The sequence below is a fragment of the Oncorhynchus mykiss genome, chromosome 10 (assembly GCF_013265735.2).
Source record: "Oncorhynchus mykiss isolate Arlee chromosome 10, USDA_OmykA_1.1, whole genome shotgun sequence".
NCBI classification, from domain to species: Eukaryota; Metazoa; Chordata; class Actinopteri; order Salmoniformes; family Salmonidae; genus Oncorhynchus; species Oncorhynchus mykiss.
The window spans coordinates 59214550-59233158 of NC_048574.1; the positions used below are offsets into that span (position 1 = coordinate 59214550).

The following is an 18609-nucleotide window of genomic DNA, read 5'->3' on the forward strand; positions in this document are numbered from 1 at the left end:
ATATGAACACTACCACAATTTAATGATTTCCCTTTAAATTAATTGATGGATACAATGTCTAACTTAAAATGTATTCCAATAATGGCCCAAAATCTAAATTAAAAACTAAAGAATAACTAAGTACCTGAAACCTAGAACGTCTGTGCGATTAAAACTGGATCCATATTTGTTTCGATAAACTGTGTCCAGCTGTATCCGTAATATAAGCAAATTTAGAAATTTGTCTTGAGAACTGAAACATTGACATCAACAACTAGAGGGAATGTGTTTGACAAAATTACAAATATAAAAATGAATTTTAGGGATGAAATGCCCCTTTAAGAAACTGTACAAATGAAGATGAACAGTATTAAAAGAGTGGAAAGTAAAACAGAATTTACCGCTGTAGCCACACTGGTTACTAATGCTTGGAACTCTGGTGAAGATGCATTATTCAACTCTGCTGTGAAGTTTTGCTCTAATTTGAACTCCAACTTAACCTCTGGTGGTGGAGGGGCCGGTGTTGTGGTAGTGGTTGAAGAACCAGTTGTAAATGTGGTCAGAAAAGCTGTGGTTGTTGTTAGAGTAGCTGTGGTTGTTGTGGGAGCAGCTGTGGTTGTTGTTGGAGCAGCAGTGGTTGTTGTGGGAGCAGCTGTGGTTGTTGTTGGAGCAGCAGTGGTTGTTGTGGGAGCATCTGTGGTTGTCGTGGGAAATTCTGTGGTTGCTGTGAGAGTAGCTGTGGTTGTTGTGGGAAGAGCTGTGATTGTTGTAAGAACAGTTGTGGTTGTTGTTGGAGCAGTTGTGGTTGTTGGTGGAACAGCTGTGGTTTTGGTGAGAGAAGCTGTGGTTGTTGTGAGAGCAGCTGTGGTTCTTGTGAGAGCAGCTATGGTTGCTGTGGTAAGAGCTGTGGTTTTTGAAGTAAAGACTGTGGTTGTTGTGGGAGCAGTGTGCTTGTTGTGGGAGCAGCTGAGGTTGTTGTTGGAGCAGCTGGGGTTGTTGTGAGAGCAGCTTTAGTTGTTGCGGGAGCAGCTGTGGTTGTTGTTGGAGAAGCTGTGGTTGTTGTGGGAGCAGCTGTGGTTGTTGTGGGAGATTCTGTGGTTCTGTGGGAGATTATGTGGTTGTTGTGGGTGCAGCTGTGGATGTTGTAGGAACAGCTGTGGTTTTTGTTGGATATGCTGTGGTTGTTGTTGGTGCATCTGTGGTTGTTGGAGCTTCTATGGTTGTTGTGGGAGAAGCTATGGGTGTTGTGGGGATGGCTGTGGTTGTTGTGGGTGCATCTGTGGTTGTTGTGGGAGATTCTATGGTTCTGTGGGAGATTATGTGGTTGTTGTGGGTGCAGCTGTGGATGTTGTAGGAACAGCTGTGGTTTTTGTTGGATATGCTGTGGTTGTTGTTGGTGCATCTGTGGTTGTTGTGGTAGACACTGTGGTTTTTGTTGGAGCAGGTGTGGTTGCTGTAGGAACACTTGATGATGTTGTGTAAATTGCTGTCGTTGTTGTGGGATTAGCTGTGTTTGTTGTGGGAGCAGCTGTGGTTGTTGTGGGAGCAGCTGTGGTTGTTGTGAGAGCAGCTGTGGTTGTTGTGGGAGCAGCTGTGGTTGTTGTGAGAGCAGCTGTGGTTGTTGTGGGAGCAGCTGTGGTTGTTGTGTGAACAGCTGTGGTTGCTGTGTGAGATTCTGTGGTTTTTGAAGTAGCGACTGTGGTTTTTGTGGGAGATTCTGTGGATGTTGTGAGAGCAGCTGTCGTTGTTGTGGGAGCAGCTGTGGTTGTTGTGGGAGCAGCTGTGGTTGTTGTTGGAACAGCTGTTGGTGTGGTGGGAGATTCTGTGGTTTTTGAAGTAGCGACTGTGGTTGTGGGGGAGCAACTGTGGTTGTTGTGGGAGCCGCTGTGTTTGTTGTGGGAGAGGCTGCGGTTGTTGGGAGAGCAGCTGTGGTTGTTGTGGGAGCAGCTGTGGTTGTTCTGGGAGCCTTTGTGTTTGTTGTGGGAGCATCTGTGGTTGTTGTGGGAGCAGCTGTTGTTGTTGTGAGCAGCTGTGGTTGTTGTGGGAGCAGATGTGAATGTTGTTGGAGCAGCTGTGGTTGTTGTGGGTGTATCTGGGGATGTTGTACTACCAATTGTAGTTGTTGTTGGAGCTGCTGTGGTTGTTTTGGGAACAGATATGGGTGTTGTTTGAGCAGCTGTGATTGTTGTTGGAGCAGTTGTGGTTGTTGTTGGAACAGCTGTGAGTGTGGTGGGAGCATCTGTTTTTGTTGTGAGAGCAGCTGTGGTTGTTGTAAGAGCATATGTGGTTGTTGTGGGAGCCGCTGTGTTTGTTGTGGGAGAGGCTGCGGTTGTTGGGAGAGCAGCTGTGGTTGTTGTGGGAGCAGCTGTGGTTGTTCTGGGAGCCTTTGTGTTTGTTGTGGGAGCATCTGTGGTTGTTGTGGGAGCAGCTGTTGTTGTTGTGAGCAGCTGTGGTTGTTGTGGGAGATTCTGTGGTTTTTGAAGTAGCGACTGTGGTTGTTGTGGGAGCAGCTGTGGTTGTTGTTGGAGTATCTGTGGTTGTTGTAGCCCCAATTGTAGTTGTCATTGGAGCTGCTGTGGTTGTTGTGGGAGAAGCAGTGAGTGTTGAGGGGATTTTTGTGGTTGTTGTGGATGTATCTGTGTTTGTTGTTGGAACAGCTGTGGTTGTTGTTGGAAGAGTTGTGGTTGTGGTTGGAACATCTGGGGTTGTTGTCGGAGTAGCCGTGCTTGTTGTGGGAACAGCTGTGGTTGTTTTTGGAGTATCTGTGGTTGTTGTTTCCCCAATTGTAGTTGTCGTTGGAGCTTCTATGGTTGTTGTGGGAGAAGCTATGGGTGTTGTGGGGATGGCTGTGGTTGTTGTGGGTCAATCTGTGGTTGTTGTGGGAGATTCTGTGGTTCTGTGGGAGATTATGTGGTTGTTGTGGGTGCAGCTGTGGATTTTGTAGGAACAGCTGTGGTTTTTGTTGGATATGCTGTGGTTGTTGTTGGTGCATCTGTGGTTGTTGTGGTAGACACTGTGGTTTTTGTTGGAGCAGGTGTGGTTGCTGTAGGAACACTTGATGATGTTGTGTAAATTGCTGTCGTTGTTGTGGGATTAGCTGTGTTTGTTGTGGGAGCAGCTGTGGTTGTTGTGGGAGCAGCTGTGGTTGTTGTGGGAGCAGCTGTGGTTGCTGTGAGAGCAGCTGTGGTTGTTGTGGGAGCATCTGTGGTTGTTGTGAGAGCAGCTGTGGTTGTTGTGGGAGCAGCTGTGGTTGTTGTGTGAACAGCTGTGGTTGCTGTGTGAGATTCTGTGGTTTTTGAAGTAGCGACTGTGGTTTTTGTGGGAGATTCTGTGGATGTTGTGAGAGCAGCTGTCGTTGTTGTGGGAGCAGCTGTGGTTGTTGTGGGAGCAGCTGTGGTTGTTGTTGGAACAGCTGTTGGTGTGGTGGGAGATTCTGTGGTTTTTGAAGTAGCGACTGTGGTTGTGGGGGAGCAACTGTGGTTGTTGTGGGAAACGCTGTGTTTGTTGTGGGAGATGCTGCAGTTGTTGGGAGAGCAGCTGTGGTTGTTGTGGGAGCAGCTGTGGTTGTTCTGGGAGCCTTTTTGTTTGTTGTGGGAGCATCTGTGGTTGTTGTGGGAGAAGCTGTTGTTGTTGTGAGCAGCTGTGGTTGTTGTGGGAGCAGATGTGAATGTTGTGGGAGCAGCTGTGGTTGTTGTGGGTGTATCTGGGGATGTTGTACTACCAATTGTAGTTGTTGTTGGAGCTGCTGTGGTTGTTTTTGGAACAGATGTGGGTGTTGTTTGAGCAGCTGTGATTGTTGTTGGAGCAGTTGTGGTTGTTGTTGGAACAGCTGTGAGTGTGGTGGGAGCAGCTGTTTTTGTTGTGAGAGCAGCTGTGGTTGTTGTAAGAGCATATGTGGTTGCTGTGGGAGATTCTGTGGTTTTTGAAGTAGCGACTGTGGTTGTTGTGGGAGCAGCTGTGGTTGTTGTTGGAGTATCTGTGGTTGTTGTAGCCCCAATTGTTGTTGTTGTTGGAGCTGCTGTTGTTGTTGTGGGAGAAGCTGTGGTTTTTGAAGTAGCGACTGTGGTGGTTGTGGGAAAATATGTTGTGGTTGTGGGAGAAGCTGTGGTTGTTGTGGGAACAGCTCTGGCTGTTTTCAGATCAGCTGTGGTTGTTGTTGGAGAAGCTGTGGTTGTCGTTGGAGAATCTGTGGTTGATGTGGGAGCAGTTGTGGTTGTCGTTGGAGTGTCTGTGGTTGTTGTAGCCCCAATTGTAGTTAGTGTTGGAGCAGCTGTGGTTGTTGTTGGAACAGTTGTGGTTGTTGTTGGAACAGCTGTGGTTGTGGTGGCAGCAGCCGTGGTTGTTGTGAGAGCAGCCGTGGTTGTTGTGAGAGCAGCTTTGGTTGTTGTGAGAGCAGCTGTGGTTGCTGTGGGAGATTCTGTGTTTTTTTTAAAACCTCTTAGAGCTACCCCCATACTTTTTTCAATTTCTGCCTGAAGACATACCCAAATCTAACTGCCTGTAGCTCAGGCTCAGAACCAAGGATATGCATATTCTTGATTTCATTTGAAAGAAAACACTCTGACGTTTGTGTAAATGTGAATTGAATGTAGGAGAATATAACACAATAGATCTGGTTTAGATAATACAATGAAAAAACATGTTTTTTCATTTTTGTTGTTGTATCATCATCTTTAAAATGAACAAGACAAAACAAACATTCAGATAGGATGATGGGGACAATTTCAGTGCAAAACAAAAGAGGGGAACAGTACTTGTGCAAAGTTTCAGACTGATAACTTCCAATATGAGTGTGCTACATGACATTTATCATGAAGTCACCCAGGTGTCCCACACAAGTAGACCAAATGTACCCAAGTGGCCATATTGGTGAAGTTATACATTTTGAATGGAATAACTATATACAAAATACCAAAATGGTATTCTAATACACCCCCCCCCCCCAAAAAAAAAAAAATAATATACTTTTACAAAATAACACTTTCAATATTTGGAAGACCCTCAGTCCTCTATACAATATTGTGCTGCTGATGCCAGGTGGTGCAGGTGATGGGGGACTTCATTTTGCAAAGAACACAGCGACGCCTCCATGCTGTGCCTTTTTGGCCCTGAGGCACATCCATGCCTGCAGAAATAAATTTGGGCAGATGAACACCACTTGTGGCAGGGGCTGGATGAACCAGCTTCAGTGGGGGATGGACACCTTGGCACTGGGGGCTCCCATTCGGAGTTAGTGTCACTGTGAAAGATAATGTTCAGTTAGAATAGTTTCACACATGAGCCCTGTATCAACTGGTATAATAAACATATATATATATAGAGTACAGGGAACATAAGGTTGAATACCAGCTAGATCTACTGTCTTTATTATATTACAACAGACCAGCTGTATCTACTGTCTCCATTTCACTTTGGCCATTGTTCACTTTGGCCATTGTCTCAACAGCCTCAAATAGGCTATTTCGTGTGGGGGTGGGGTGGGGCGGCAGACACACGCATCTCACATTTCATTACATTAAATTTGTATATATTGCTACTAAAATTGTAAAAAAATCACAAATAATATTTTATATTATTAATTTCAAACAACGGCATTAGCATGAGAAGAACTTACCATTCCAAAACGATGTCCTCTCCGTTCAAAAAATATTCCTCCATTTGGGAATCGCTAAATGAATCGTTCTCCAACAATCTCTGTCTCACTTTCCCGATCAATTTCTTCTAAAATTGTTTGTACATCTGTATATCTAAACTTAGATTTAGCTTTCCCTGACTTAGTCGCCATACTGGTATGAAACTTCAATGGCGGATGACCCTCTTTACGCCGGAGTTTACTACATTGGTTGGTCTTCCAACACATAAACATTACATATTGCCGTTTACCTCAGCTCATTGGCTATCTACCCAGCTAGATTTCAAGACGATCAGTGGTCATTGGGTTAAAATACAGTCAATCAACGAAACAACGGTCATATCATTGGTGCATAATGATGTCATTACTTGTTGTCTTCAAATCGGTTTCTTTCAGTAAATACGTCCCGCGAAATGACCCATCAGGTTTGGTTGTGTTACAAACAAAGGTGGTTGCAATGAAACCAAACATGACTGGAAAAGTAACGTTTACTGTGTGTATTTACATCGAATGCGTTGTCGAAAATGGAATGAGACGGAATTCACGAAGCAAGCGGTTCACAAAACGTTTCATGTTAGGCTATAAAAATGTATTTTATCAAACAAAAGACCATTCATTGTGTAACAATGAGCATTGGGATTGCAAACAGAGGAAGATCGTCAAAGGTAAACGATTTATTTTATTGCAGTTTGTGATTTTGTTACGCCTGTGCTGGTTGAGTTGTTTTTTATGGGAGTCTATCCTCAGATAATCGCATCGTATTATTTCGTAGTAAATCCTTTTTTAAATCTGACAACGCAGTTGGATTAGCAAGTTTCTAGGCTTTCGAAACATGTGAGACACTTGTATTTTCATGAATGTTTAATATGACTATTTATGTAGCGATCACCATATGTTGTCGAATTTCATCCCGCTAACTAATGGGTTCGGTGTGCCGAGAGGTTAAACAGCATGACTATTACACAAGGGCACCTTGTGCAGGGTGAAAATAAAAGGCCTCTCAAAAATTTTGTCACAGAGCACAATGCAACAGATGTCTCAAGTTTTGAGGGAGTGTGCAATTGCAGGAATGTCTGCCAGCACTGTTGAAAGAGAATTTAATGTACAGTTCTCTAACATAATACGTCACCTCAAATGTAATTTTAAAGGATTTGCCAGTATGTCCAACCGGCCTCACAACAGCAGGCCACATGTATGGCGTCGTGTGGTTGAGTGGTTTGCTGATGTCAACGTTATAAACAGAGTGAATGCTCAGAAAATGTGACAAGATCCTGAGGCCCGTTGTCGTGTCATTCATCCGCCACCATCACCTCATGTTTCAGCATGATTATGCACGGCCCCATGTCGACAGGATCTGTACATAATTCCAGGAAGCTGAAAATGTCCTAGTTCTTCCGTGGCTTGCATACTCACGAGACATGTGAGACATGTTTGGGATGCGCTGGGTCGATGTGTACGACAACATGTTCCAGTTCTCGCTAATATTCAGCAACTTCGCACAGCCATTGAAGCGGAGTGGGAAAACATTCCACAGGCCACAATCAACAGCCTGATCAACTCTATGCAAAGGAGATATCGTGCTGCACGAGGCAAATAGTGGTCACACCAGATACTGACTGGTTTTCTCATCCACGCCCCTACCTTTTTTTGAAAAATGTGTCTGAACAACAGATGCATATCTGTATTCCCAGTCATGTAAAATCCATAGCATGGGGCCTTATGAAATAATTCAAAATGAATGATTTCCTTATATGAACTGTAACTCAGTTAAATATTTGAAAGGATTACATGTTGCATTTATATATTTCAGTATATACAGCTAATTCGGAAAGTATTTAGACCCCAATTTTACGTTAAAGCCTTAGACTAAAATGGATTAAATTGTTTGTTTTTTCATCAATCTACACACAATAACTCATAATGACAAAGCAAAAACTGTTTTTTAGATTTTTTGCTAATGTAATAAAATATCACATTTACATATATATTCAGAAACTTTACTCAGTACTTTGTTGAAGCACCTTTGGCAGCAATTACAGCCTCAAGTCTTGTTCGGTATGACACTACGAGCTTGGCACATATGTATTTGGGGAGTTTCTCCCATTCTTCTCTGTAGATCCTCTCAAGCCCTGTCAGGTTGGATGGGGAGCGTAGCTGCACAGCTATTCTCAGGTCTCTCCAGAGATGTTTGATTGGATTCAAGTCCGGTCTCTGGCTGGGCAACTCAAGGACATTCAGAGACTTGTCTCGAAGCCACTCCTGCATTGGCTTGGCTGTGTGCTTAGCGTCGTTGTCCTGTTGTAAGGTGAACCTTCGCACTGGTCCGAGGTCCTGAGCGCTCTGGAGCAGGTTTTCATCAAGGAACTCTCTGTACTTTGTTCCGTTCATCTTTTCCTCGATCCTGACTAGTCTCTCAGTCCCTGCCATGTAAAACATCAGCAAAGCATGATGCTGCCACCACCATGCTTCACAGAAGGGATGGTGCCAGGTTTCCTCCAGACGCGACACTTGGAATTCAGGCCAAAGAGTTCATCCTTGTTTCATCAGACCAGATCATCTTTTTTCTCATGGTCTTTTAGGTGTCTTTTGGCAAACTCCAAGCGAGCTGTCATGTACCTTTTAATTAGGAGTGGCTTCCGGCTGGCCACTCTAACATAAAGGGCTGATTGGTACAGAGCTGCAAAGATGGTTGTCCTTCTGGAAGGTTCTCCCATCTCCAAAGAGGAACTCTGGAGCTCTGTCAGAGTGACCATCGGGTTCTTGGCCACCTCCCTGACCAAGGCCCTTCCCCCTATTGCTCAGTTTGTCTGGGTGACCAGCTCTAGGAAGAGTCTTCGTTGTTCCAAACTTCTTTCATTTAAGAATGATGGTGGCCACTGTGTTCTTGGGTACATTCAATGCTGCAGACATTTTTTGGTACTCTTTCCGATCTGTGCCTCGACACAATCCTGTTTCGGAGCTCTATGGACAATTTATTGTTTTTTGCTCTGACATGCACAGTCAACTGTATGGCCTTATATCGACTGGTGTGTGCCTTTCTAAATCATGTCTAAGTAATAGAATTTACCACAGGTGGACTCCAATCAAGTTGTAAAAACATCTCAAGGATGATCAATGGAAGCAGTATGCATTTGAGCTCATTTTTCAGTCTCAGGGTTTGAGATAATTATAATCATTATGTAAATAAGGTATTTCTGTTTTTATTTTTACATTGGCAAACATTTCTAAAAACCTGTTTTTGCTTTTTCATTATGGGATATTGTGTGTAGATTGATCAGATTTGTTTTTTAATCCATTTTAGAATAAGGCTAAGACAACAAAAAGTGTCTGAATTCTTGTTTAATGCACTGTATGTAAAACATATTCCACATTTCATGTCATACAGCTAATTCACGCGTTATAATAATGTCACTTCAAATGGCATACAGTACATTTTAATACATCAAATACATTTTAAATCCAATACAAAAAAATAAGTACATCCTACCTAATTATTTTTTCTTCATTTATTCAAAGTATTCAATTTTTTTTGTTTAATACAGGATTAAAGTGAGGTGCATAATAGCACAAAATACAATGTTTAGTTATAATAAATACAAAATAACTAAATAAGTTATTGCTGTGACTACAAGGATGATTACTTATGTGTGAAGGGGACCAAGTAGCAGCTGTTTTAGAAGATCCTACAGATATTTCATTTTCTCTCTAGGAATCTTTACTCTCTTCAAAATGCATATTATTTTCATTATATATATAAGCAATAAGACCCGAGTAGGTGTGACATATGACCACCAAATCAGCTTTCATGGCTCGAATCAACCGGTTTATAAAAAATGATGAATAGGATTTGATATGTGTATTTTGAGGTATGCTATCAAGATGATGATTAGTCTACCAGTATGAGTGAACCAGATATGACATCACAGCCAGGCAGATTGTGAGAAGACTTGTTTGAAGCAAATTCCACTGGAGGCAGCAGCTGTGGTTGTTGTTGCAGCAACATTGGATGTTGTTGTGGCAGCCGTGGCTTATTTAGGAGCAGCTGTAGTTGTAGTTGTAGCAGCTGTGAATGTCGTAGCAGCAGCTGTGGTTGTTGTTAGAGAAGCTGTGGTTGTGGGGGAATTTCCCTTAAATAAGCAAAGAGAAATGATAGTCCATCATTACTTTAACTTTCATTTAACTAGGTAAGTCAGTTAAGAACTAATTCTTATTTACAATGACGGCCTACCCCAGCCAAACCCTAACCCGGACGATGCTGGGCCAATTGTGCGCTGCCCCATGGGACTCTCAATCACGGCCGGTTGTGAAACAGCCTGGAATCGAACCAGGTCTGTAATCATGGCCGAAAATCGACCTGGCACGTGCCCAGGGCTCTGTCATCTAGGGGTCCCTATTGATTTAGCTAGCCACTCTCACTCAGATATTATTAACATGACATAAATCATTGCAAAATGTATAGAATTGTAGGAACTTTTTTTTAACTGCAAAAATGTCTCTCTGCCCCATGGCAAAATAAGTAGCATTATACAATTGCTAAATGTTGTCTCCGCCCCATGGCAAAATGTATAGAACTTCAGAAAACGTGTTTTAAAACTGCAAAAATGTCTCTAGATAACTGATAAAAAGTTGGAAAATGTTCTCTCTGAACCATAAAAAGATGAGTAGAAATGCAGTAAATGTGCTTTAAAAGAGCAAAACAAATGTCTAATAAAATAGCTAAATTGTTTTCTCAGAACCATGGCAAAATGTGTGGAATTGCAGGAAATTAACTTTATAACATATATATAACATATTCTCTCCGCCATCAAGAGAGAGGCCATTAAATGTTTTTGCCCGCTTTGTGGGGTGCCCCACCAAAGAAATCTCACTTAGGGCCCCCAAAAGGCTATACATGGCCCTAAATATATTCTAGTCAATCAGGATGATGAACAAACAACTTTGTAGCTTTAAATAAAGTGTATATATATATATATATATATATATATATATGCATATGTGGACAATCAATTCACCCTTAAAAAAACACAAAAATATTTAAAGTTTATGCCATCTGATGACATTTTCATGATACAACTTTGGCCAATAATTGGTTTAAAAAATACAATAAAATCCTTCTCTATTGACGCAGTCGTACATCAATCTAATGAACATAATTTTAAAAAATCCCCATCAAAATCTGTCAATTTAAGCTAGAGATATCGATAAAATAAAAATGATATATATATATATATATTTCCTTAGTTTTCTCATGTCTCATAATTAGCGGACAGACACTTCAAAATCTTATTCCTCGTGATTTGTTTTTTTACTCTCTTTTTTGCCATTTATGAATGTTCTATTCAATGTGTTTCTATGGGCTATAGTAGTAAAGTCCAAATTCCACATTTCATGAAATAATAATAATAATGTACAAAAATAAAGTTACCCCAAAATTAAAAATCAAATAGCTAAATTATCCATGGTATGACCGGCATGAAACAATTCCATATGTTACTCTAGTAGAACCTTTTTCAGGATATGCGAGACAATCTGTTGTCACCACAATGAGAAACTCGGAACCAGCAAGAAAACATTTGGAGGTAAGATTAATTTTGTAATGTAGAAATAAATAAAACAAATTATTAAACATTGCCTTGTGCGCTGTAGTTCCCTCTTACTAATGAATTAACTCAATTTACTAAGTCCTGTATCAAATCCATCAAGTCTGAAAATAATTATATTTAGGCATGGTATTTTTACTGGATGGGTTGAGGTTGAAAGTCCCTTCATGGTTATTTTTCTGAGGTTGATACCTTCTACAAAGAGCCTGAAGTTAGAAGGCATATAAATTAACAACATACTCTAAGACCACCATTCAGTTAGCATAGCATGAACGTTTTGTGATTAGGCCTTTATTTGCCATCAAAATGTTCTTGATTCTCATATGTTAATCTTTCTGCCTTGATGTGATACGTGACACAGTTTTGTGTATATGAGAGACAGACACTGGTTTTATAATGTCTGTAATGCCTCTCTCTAATACATCAACTCTAGCAGAGAAATGCATAGATACATAATTGGTGAAATCAGGGTGGCAAAAAAATGGTTGAGGTGTGTTCAAAGCCCTCCCTCAAGACTATAGGAGATGAACAATGAAATATATAAGCGGAACAAAAAATTATATCTGAAAGGACTAATCTCGTTTATCCCATTTTTAAAGTTTGTTGACAACAGATTTCACATCACAAACACCCAGTAACATATTACAGCCAGTCTAATATTTTAATGAATTTCTACCTATGAAATATACCTTCGGATATTCATGAATTTAAAAAAACCTTTCTGGGATAACTGTCCAACCGTATCATAACCATTGTCTATGTTTTTGTTGCCTATGTTGTCTATGTTTTTGTTGTGAACAAATGTCCTGTTCTGCTTGAAATTGATCTTCTGATATTCATATCTCATTCCTATCATAGAACTAAAGTGGTATTTATGTTGTATGTGAACAAGACATAACAGATGCAGTTGGCACACAATAATAATTATTGAAATGTAACTTAAGGGAAGTGAATGTCTTTTCAGGTAATGGATTGCATTTAATTTAATTTCTTCATTAATCCGGTACAGAAAATGAACCCAGCATTTTCTTCATTCAAAGTATGAGTAATAGTGAATTACAAAACAGTATAAATACACCATTCAGTTACAATAAGTATTAGTGCAGTAAGTAGAAGGAATAACTATCAAGATTCTTAGAATCCTGTTGATAATTGGTAGAACAGCTATCTTTTTTTTTACATTATCCTCAAGCTGTTAGCAATTCACATTTCCCTGTACATTTTGGGGTAATAAATAATAATAAAGAGTATACAGTTCTAATAATTAATATGATTACATTGTTGGTAAGTTTATATGTCACAGTGGTGATCAGTTATATCAGTATTAGTCAAGCAGTTGTGACAACATAACAAGACAGATGAGTAGACTTGTCTTGTAGGTTATTCCACTGGAGGCGGCAGCATTGTTTATTGTTGTTTCAACAACAGATGTTGTTGAAGCAGCTGTGTTTGGTGTAGGACCAGCTGTTGTTGTTGTTGTGGGGGTGGCTGTGGTAGTTGCGGCAAATGTGGTGGCTGCAGAAGTTGTAGTTCCTGTAACACCACAGAAGTTATCTCATAAAGATGTACCCAATATAGAGAGCCATGAGTCAATGTGGAGAGTGACGACAATGACAAGGTCAGCAGTGATGGCTTAACTTACTTGCAGTAATGGAGGTTGTGTCAATGTCGAGGAAGGTGTTCCCGTGAGACAGAGAGTCATTCAATCCCTGCTCCACACTCGTTACATTGGGAACCACTGTCTGGTTCTTGAAAATAAGGGTCATGTTGACAATAATTGACCCACTCCTGTAAACGAAATATATAAAGATTTAGTTTTCATTTCGAGGTCAGATCTTAAACCGTTGTGTCCAAGAAAGCATTAAGAAAACAAGACAAGGTATAGTAATTATTTGTATTTGTTTTCTTAATATACACTGCTCAAAAAAATGAAGGGAACACTTAATCAACACAATGTAACTCCAAGTCAATCACACTTCTGTGAAATCAAACTGTCCACTTAGGAAGCAACACTGATGGACAATAAATTGCACATGCTGTTGTGCAAATGGAATAGACAACAGGTGGAAATTATAGGCAATTAGCAAGACACCCCCAATAAAGGAATGGTTCTGCAGGTGGTGACCACAGACCACTTCTCAGTTCCTATGATTCCTGGCTGATGTTTTGGTCACTTTTGAATGCTGGTGGTGCTTTCACTCTAGTGGTAGCATGAGACGGAGTCTACAACCCACACAAGTGGCTCAGGTAGTGATTCTCATCCAGGATGAGACATCAATGCGAGCTGTGGAAAGAAGGTTTGCTGTGTCTGTCAGCGTAGTGTCCAGAGCATGGAGGCACTACCAGGAGACAGGCCAGTACATCAGGAGATGTGGAGGAGGCCGTAGGAGGGCAACAACTCAGCAGCAGGACCACTACCTCTGCCTTTGTGCAAGGAGGAGCAGGAGGAGCACTGGCAGAGCCCTGCAAAATGACCTCCAGCAGGCCACAAATGTGCATGTGTCTGCTCAAATGGTCAGAAACAGACTCCATGAGGGTGGTATGAGGGCCCGACGTCCACAGGTGGGGGTTGTGCTTACAGCCCAACACGTGCAGGACATTTGGCATTTGCCAGAGAACACCAAGATTGGCAAATTCGCCACTGGCACCCTGTGCTCTTCACAGATGAAAGCAGGTTCACACTGAGCACCTGTGACAGATGTGCCAGTCTGTAGACGCCGTGGAGAACGTTCTGCTGCTTGCAATATCCCCCAGCATGACCGGTTTGGCGGTGGTTCAGTCATGGTGTGGGGTGGCATTTCTTTGGGGGGCCACACAACCCTCCATGTGCTCGCCAGAGGTAGCCTGACTGCCATTAGGTACCAAGATGAGATCCTCAGACCCCCTGTGAGACCCTATGCTGGTGCGGTTGGCCCTGGGTTCCTCCTAATGCAAGACAATGCTCATGTGCTCAGCCACCTCATGTGGCTGGAGTGTGTCAGCAGTTCCTGCAAGAGGAAGGCATTGATGCTATGGACTGGCCCGCCCGTTCCCCAGACCTGAATCCAATTGAGCACATCTGGGACATCATGTCTCGCTCCATGCTTTAGTCCAGGCCTGGGAGGAGATCCCTCAGGAGACCATCCGCCACCTCATCAGGAGCATGCCCAGGCGTTGTAGGGAGGTCATACAGACACGTGGGAGGCCACACACACTACTGAGCCTCATTTTGACTTGTTTTAAGGACATTACATCAAAGTTGGATCAGCCTGTAGTGTGGTTTTCCACTTTAATTTTGAGTGTGACTCCAAATCCAGACGTCGATGGGTTAATACATTTGATTTCCATTGATAATTTTTTTGTGATTTTGTTGTCAGCACATTCAACTATGTAAAGAAAAAAGTATTTAATAAGAATATTTCATTCATTCAGATCCAGGATGTGTTATTTTTGTGTTCCCTTTATTTTTTTGGAGCAGTGTATTATTCAAACTTATATCACTATCACTGTTATTTTGAGATAATTCTATTTGAATGGAGAGATTCATAGACATACAGAAACAATTATTGTTACTTACGTGAACTGAATAATCCTACACCTTACGTATGTTAAAGGGTAAATTCTTTTGTAACCATGATTCACCTGTAAAAAAAAGAAACAAACTAGTATCAATATTTTCAGAAACTAAGTCAGTGACACCATGTTAATGACACAATGTTTTTAAAAGATGAGCTGATTACCTCTGTGGTAACATTTTCTGCCAGTTCCTGATATGCTGTTGTGGTAGAGTCAGTATAGTCACTTTGGAATGCACGGAACATTCTGAATCCTAATCCCATTGACCCCTCATTCGCTGTCGGTGCCGCTGTTGACTTAGTTGTGGTAGCGGTGGCTGTGGTGGTTGTGGGAACAATGTTGGTTGGCGTTGGTACAGTGGTGTTTGAGGCAGAAGCTGTGGATGTTATAGGAGCAGCTGTGGTTGTTGTAACGAAAACTGTGGTTGTAGTTGGAGCATCTGTAGTTTTTGTGGCAGAAGCTGTGGTTGTAGTTGGAGCATCTGTAGTTTTTGTGGCAGAAGCTGTGGTTGTTGTTTTGTCAGCTGTGATTGTAGTTGGAGATGATGTGGTTGTTGTGGAAGCAACTATGGTTGTTGTGGCAGCTGCTGTGGTTGTGTTGGCTGCTGTGTTGGTTGCAGTTTGAGCAGCTGTGGTAGTAGTGGCAGCAGGTATAGTTGTTGTGGCAGAAGGTGTGGTTGCAGAGGAAGCTACTGTGGTTGTAGTTGGATAAGTTGTTGATGTGGCAGTAGCTGTGTTTGTAGTTAGAGAATCTGTGGTTGTTGTGGTGGCAGCTGTAGTTTTGGGAGCAGCTGTTGTGGTTGAAGTGGCAGCAGCTGTAGTTGTAGTTGGTGAAGCTGTGGTTTTTGCAACGCCAACAGTGTTTGTAGTTGGAGAATCTGTGGACGTAGTTGAGGTTGTAAATGGAGTAGCTGTGGTTGTTGAATGAGCAACTGTGGAAGTTGTGATGCCTGCTGTGGTGACCGTGGCGGTACCTGTGGTTGTGGTGGCAGAACCTGTGGTTGTGGCGGCGGCACCTGTGGTTGTGGTGGCAGCACCTGTGGTTGTTGTGGGAGAAACTGTGGTTGTTGTGACTCCATTTGTTGTTGTAGTTGGAGAATCTGTGGTTGCTGTGGCAGCAGCTGTGGTTGTTGTGGGAGAAACTGTGGTTGTGGTGGCAGCTCCTGTGATTGTGGTGGTTGCTGCTGTTGTTGTAGTCGAAGCAGCTGTGGTTGTTGTGACCGGAATTGTGGTAGTCGTCATGCCAGCTGTGGTGGCCGTGGGGGCAGCTGTGGTTGTGCTTGCAGCAGTAGCTGTTGTTGTGGTGGCTGCTGCAGCAGTTGCAGGTGTCGTTGTCATGGCAGCAACTGTGGTGGTCATCATGGACGTAGTTGAGGTTGGAGTTGGAGCAGCTGTGGTTGTTGAATGAGCAACTGTGGTAGTTGTGATGCCTGCTGTGGTTGTGGTGGTGGCACCTGTGGTTGTGGCGGCGGCACCTAAGGTTGTGGTGGCAGCACCTGTGGTTGTTGTGGGAGAAACTGTGGTTGTTGTGACTCCATTTGTTGTTGTAGTTGGAGCATCTGTGGTTGTCATGACAGGAGCTGTGGTTGTAGTAGGAGCAGTAGGGATTGTGGTGGCAGCTCCTGTGATTGTGGTGGTTGCTGCTGTTGTTGTAGTCGAAGCAGCTGTGGTTGTTGTGACTGGAATTGTGGTAGTCGTCATGCCAGCTGTTGTGGTCGTGGGGGCAGCTGTGGTTGCAGCAGTAGCTGTGGTAGTAGTTGGAGCAGCTGTGGTTGTTGTGGCAGCAACTGTGGTTGTTGTGGGAGAAACTGTGGTTGTTGTGACTCCATTTGTTGTTGTAATTGGCGCAGCTGTGGTTGTTGTGGCAGCAGCTGTGGTTGTTGTGGCAGCAGCTGTGGTTGTTGTGGGAGAAACTGTGGATGTTGTGACTCCATTTGTGGTTGTAGTTGGAGCATCTGTGGTTGTCGTGACAGGAGCTGTGGTTGAATTAGGAGCAGTAGTGGTTGTGGTGGCAGCTACTGTCATTGTGGTGGTTGCTGCTGTTGTTGTAGTCGAAGCAGCTGTGGTTCTTGTGACCGGAATTGTGGTAGTCGTCATGCCAGCTGTTGTGGTCGTGGGGGCAGCTGTGGTTGCAGCAGTAGCTGTGGTAGTAGTTGGAGCAGCTGTGGTTGTTGTTGCAGCAACTGTGGCTGTGGTGGCTGCTGCAGCAGTTGCAGGTGTTGTTGTCACGGCAGGAACTGTGGTTGTTGTGGGAGAAACTGTGGTTGTTGTGACTCCATTTGTTGTTGTAATTGGCGCAACTGTGGTTGTTGTGGCAGCAGCTGTGGTTGTTGTGGCAGCAGCTGTGGTTGTTGTGGCAGCAGCTGTGGTTGTTGTGGGAGAAACTGTGGATGTTGTGACTCCATTTGTGGCTGTAGTTGGAGCATCTGTGGTGGCCGTGGGGGCAGCTGTGGTTGTGGTTGCAGCAGTAGCTGTTGTTGTAGTTGGAGCACCTGTGGTTGTTGTTGCAGCAACTGTGGTTGTGGTGGCTGCTGCAGCAGTTGCAGGTGTCGTTGTCATGGCAGGAGCTGTGGTGGTCATCATGGACGTAGTTGAGGTTGGAGTTGAAGCAGCTGTGGTTGTTGAATGAGCATCTGTGGTAGATATAATACCTGCTGTGGTGACCGTAGCAGCACCTGTGGTTGTGGTGTCAGCAACGGTGGTTGTTGTGGGAGAAACTGTGTTTGTTGTGACTCCAATTGTTGTTGTAATTGGCGCAGCTGTGGTTGTTGTGGCAGCAGCTGTGGTTGTTTTGGGAGAAACTGAGGATGTTGTGACTCCATTTGTGGCTGTAGTTGGAGCATCTGTGGTTGTCATGACAGGAGCTGTGGTTGTAGTAGCTGCAGTAGTGGTTGTGGTAGCAGCTCCTGTGATGGTGGTGGTTGCTGCTGTTGTTGTAGTGAAAGCAGCTGTGGTTGTTGTGACCGGAATTGTGGTAGTTGTCATGCCAGCTGTGGTGGTCGTGGGGGCAGCTGTGGTTGTGGTTGCAGCACCTGTGGTTGTTGTGGTAGCAGCTGTGGTTGTAATAGGAGCAGTAGTGGTTGTGGTGGCAGCTCCTGTGATTGTGGTGGTTGCTGCTGTTGTTGTAGTCGAAGCAGCTGTGGTTGTTGTGACCGGAATTGTGGTAGTCGTCATGCCAGCTGTGGTGGTCGTGGGGGCAGCTGTGGTTGTGGTTGCAGCAGTAGCTGTTGTTGTAGTTGGAGCACCTGTGGTTATTGTGGCAGCAGCTGTGGTTGTTGTGGCAGCAGCTGTGGTTGTTGTGGCAGCAGCTGTGGTTGTTGTGGGAGAAACTGTGGATGCTGTGACTCCATTTGTGTCTGTAGTTGGAGCATCTGTGGTTGTCATGACAGGAGCTGTGGTTGTAGTAGAAGCAGTAGTGGTTGTGGTGGCAGCTCCTGTGATGGTGGTGGTTGCTGCTGTTGTTGTAGTCAAAGCAGCTGTGGTTGTTGTGACCGGAATTGTGGTAGTCGTCATGCCAGCTGTGGTGGTCGTGGGGGCAGTTGTGGTTGTGGTTGCAGCACCTGTGGTTGTTGTGGTAGCAGCTGTGGTTGTAGTAGGAGCAGTAGTGGTTGTGGTAGCAGCTCCTGTTATTGTGGTGGTTGCTGCTGTTGTTGTAGTCGAAGCAGCTGTGGTTGTTGTGACCGGAATTGTGGTAGTCGTCATGCCAGCTGTGGTGGTCGTGGGGGCAGCTGTGGTTGTGGTTGCAGCACCTGTGGTTGTTGTGGGAGAAACTGTGGATGTTGTGACTCCATTTGTGGCTGTAGTTGGAGAATCTGTGGTTGTCATGACAGGAGCTGTGGTTGTA

At 43.5% G+C, this 18609-nt stretch overlaps 2 protein-coding genes across 2 annotated transcripts; both read right to left on the minus strand.

Annotated features, from left to right (window-relative positions):
• Positions 1-11787: 11787 nt before the first annotated feature.
• LOC110533168 (UV excision repair protein RAD23 homolog) lies at positions 11788-15906 on the minus strand. The gene is made up of 4 exons (XM_036933487.1): positions 14931-15906; positions 14768-14832; positions 12854-12999; positions 11788-12744 (listed from the first exon to the last, which is right to left on the minus strand). The coding sequence occupies exons 1-4, from the start codon at positions 15027-15029 to the stop codon at positions 12536-12538; spliced, it is 519 nt and encodes a 172-aa protein (XP_036789382.1). The 5' UTR covers positions 15030-15906; the 3' UTR covers positions 11788-12535.
• On the minus strand, positions 15286-16699 carry LOC118966645 (histidine-rich glycoprotein-like). Its single transcript, XM_036989369.1, has 3 exons — positions 16695-16699; positions 16010-16261; positions 15286-15802 (listed from the first exon to the last, which is right to left on the minus strand). Exons 1-3 carry the CDS (start codon positions 16697-16699, stop codon positions 15286-15288), a joined length of 774 nt encoding a protein of 257 aa, XP_036845264.1.
• Between the last annotated feature and the right edge of the window lie 1910 nt (positions 16700-18609).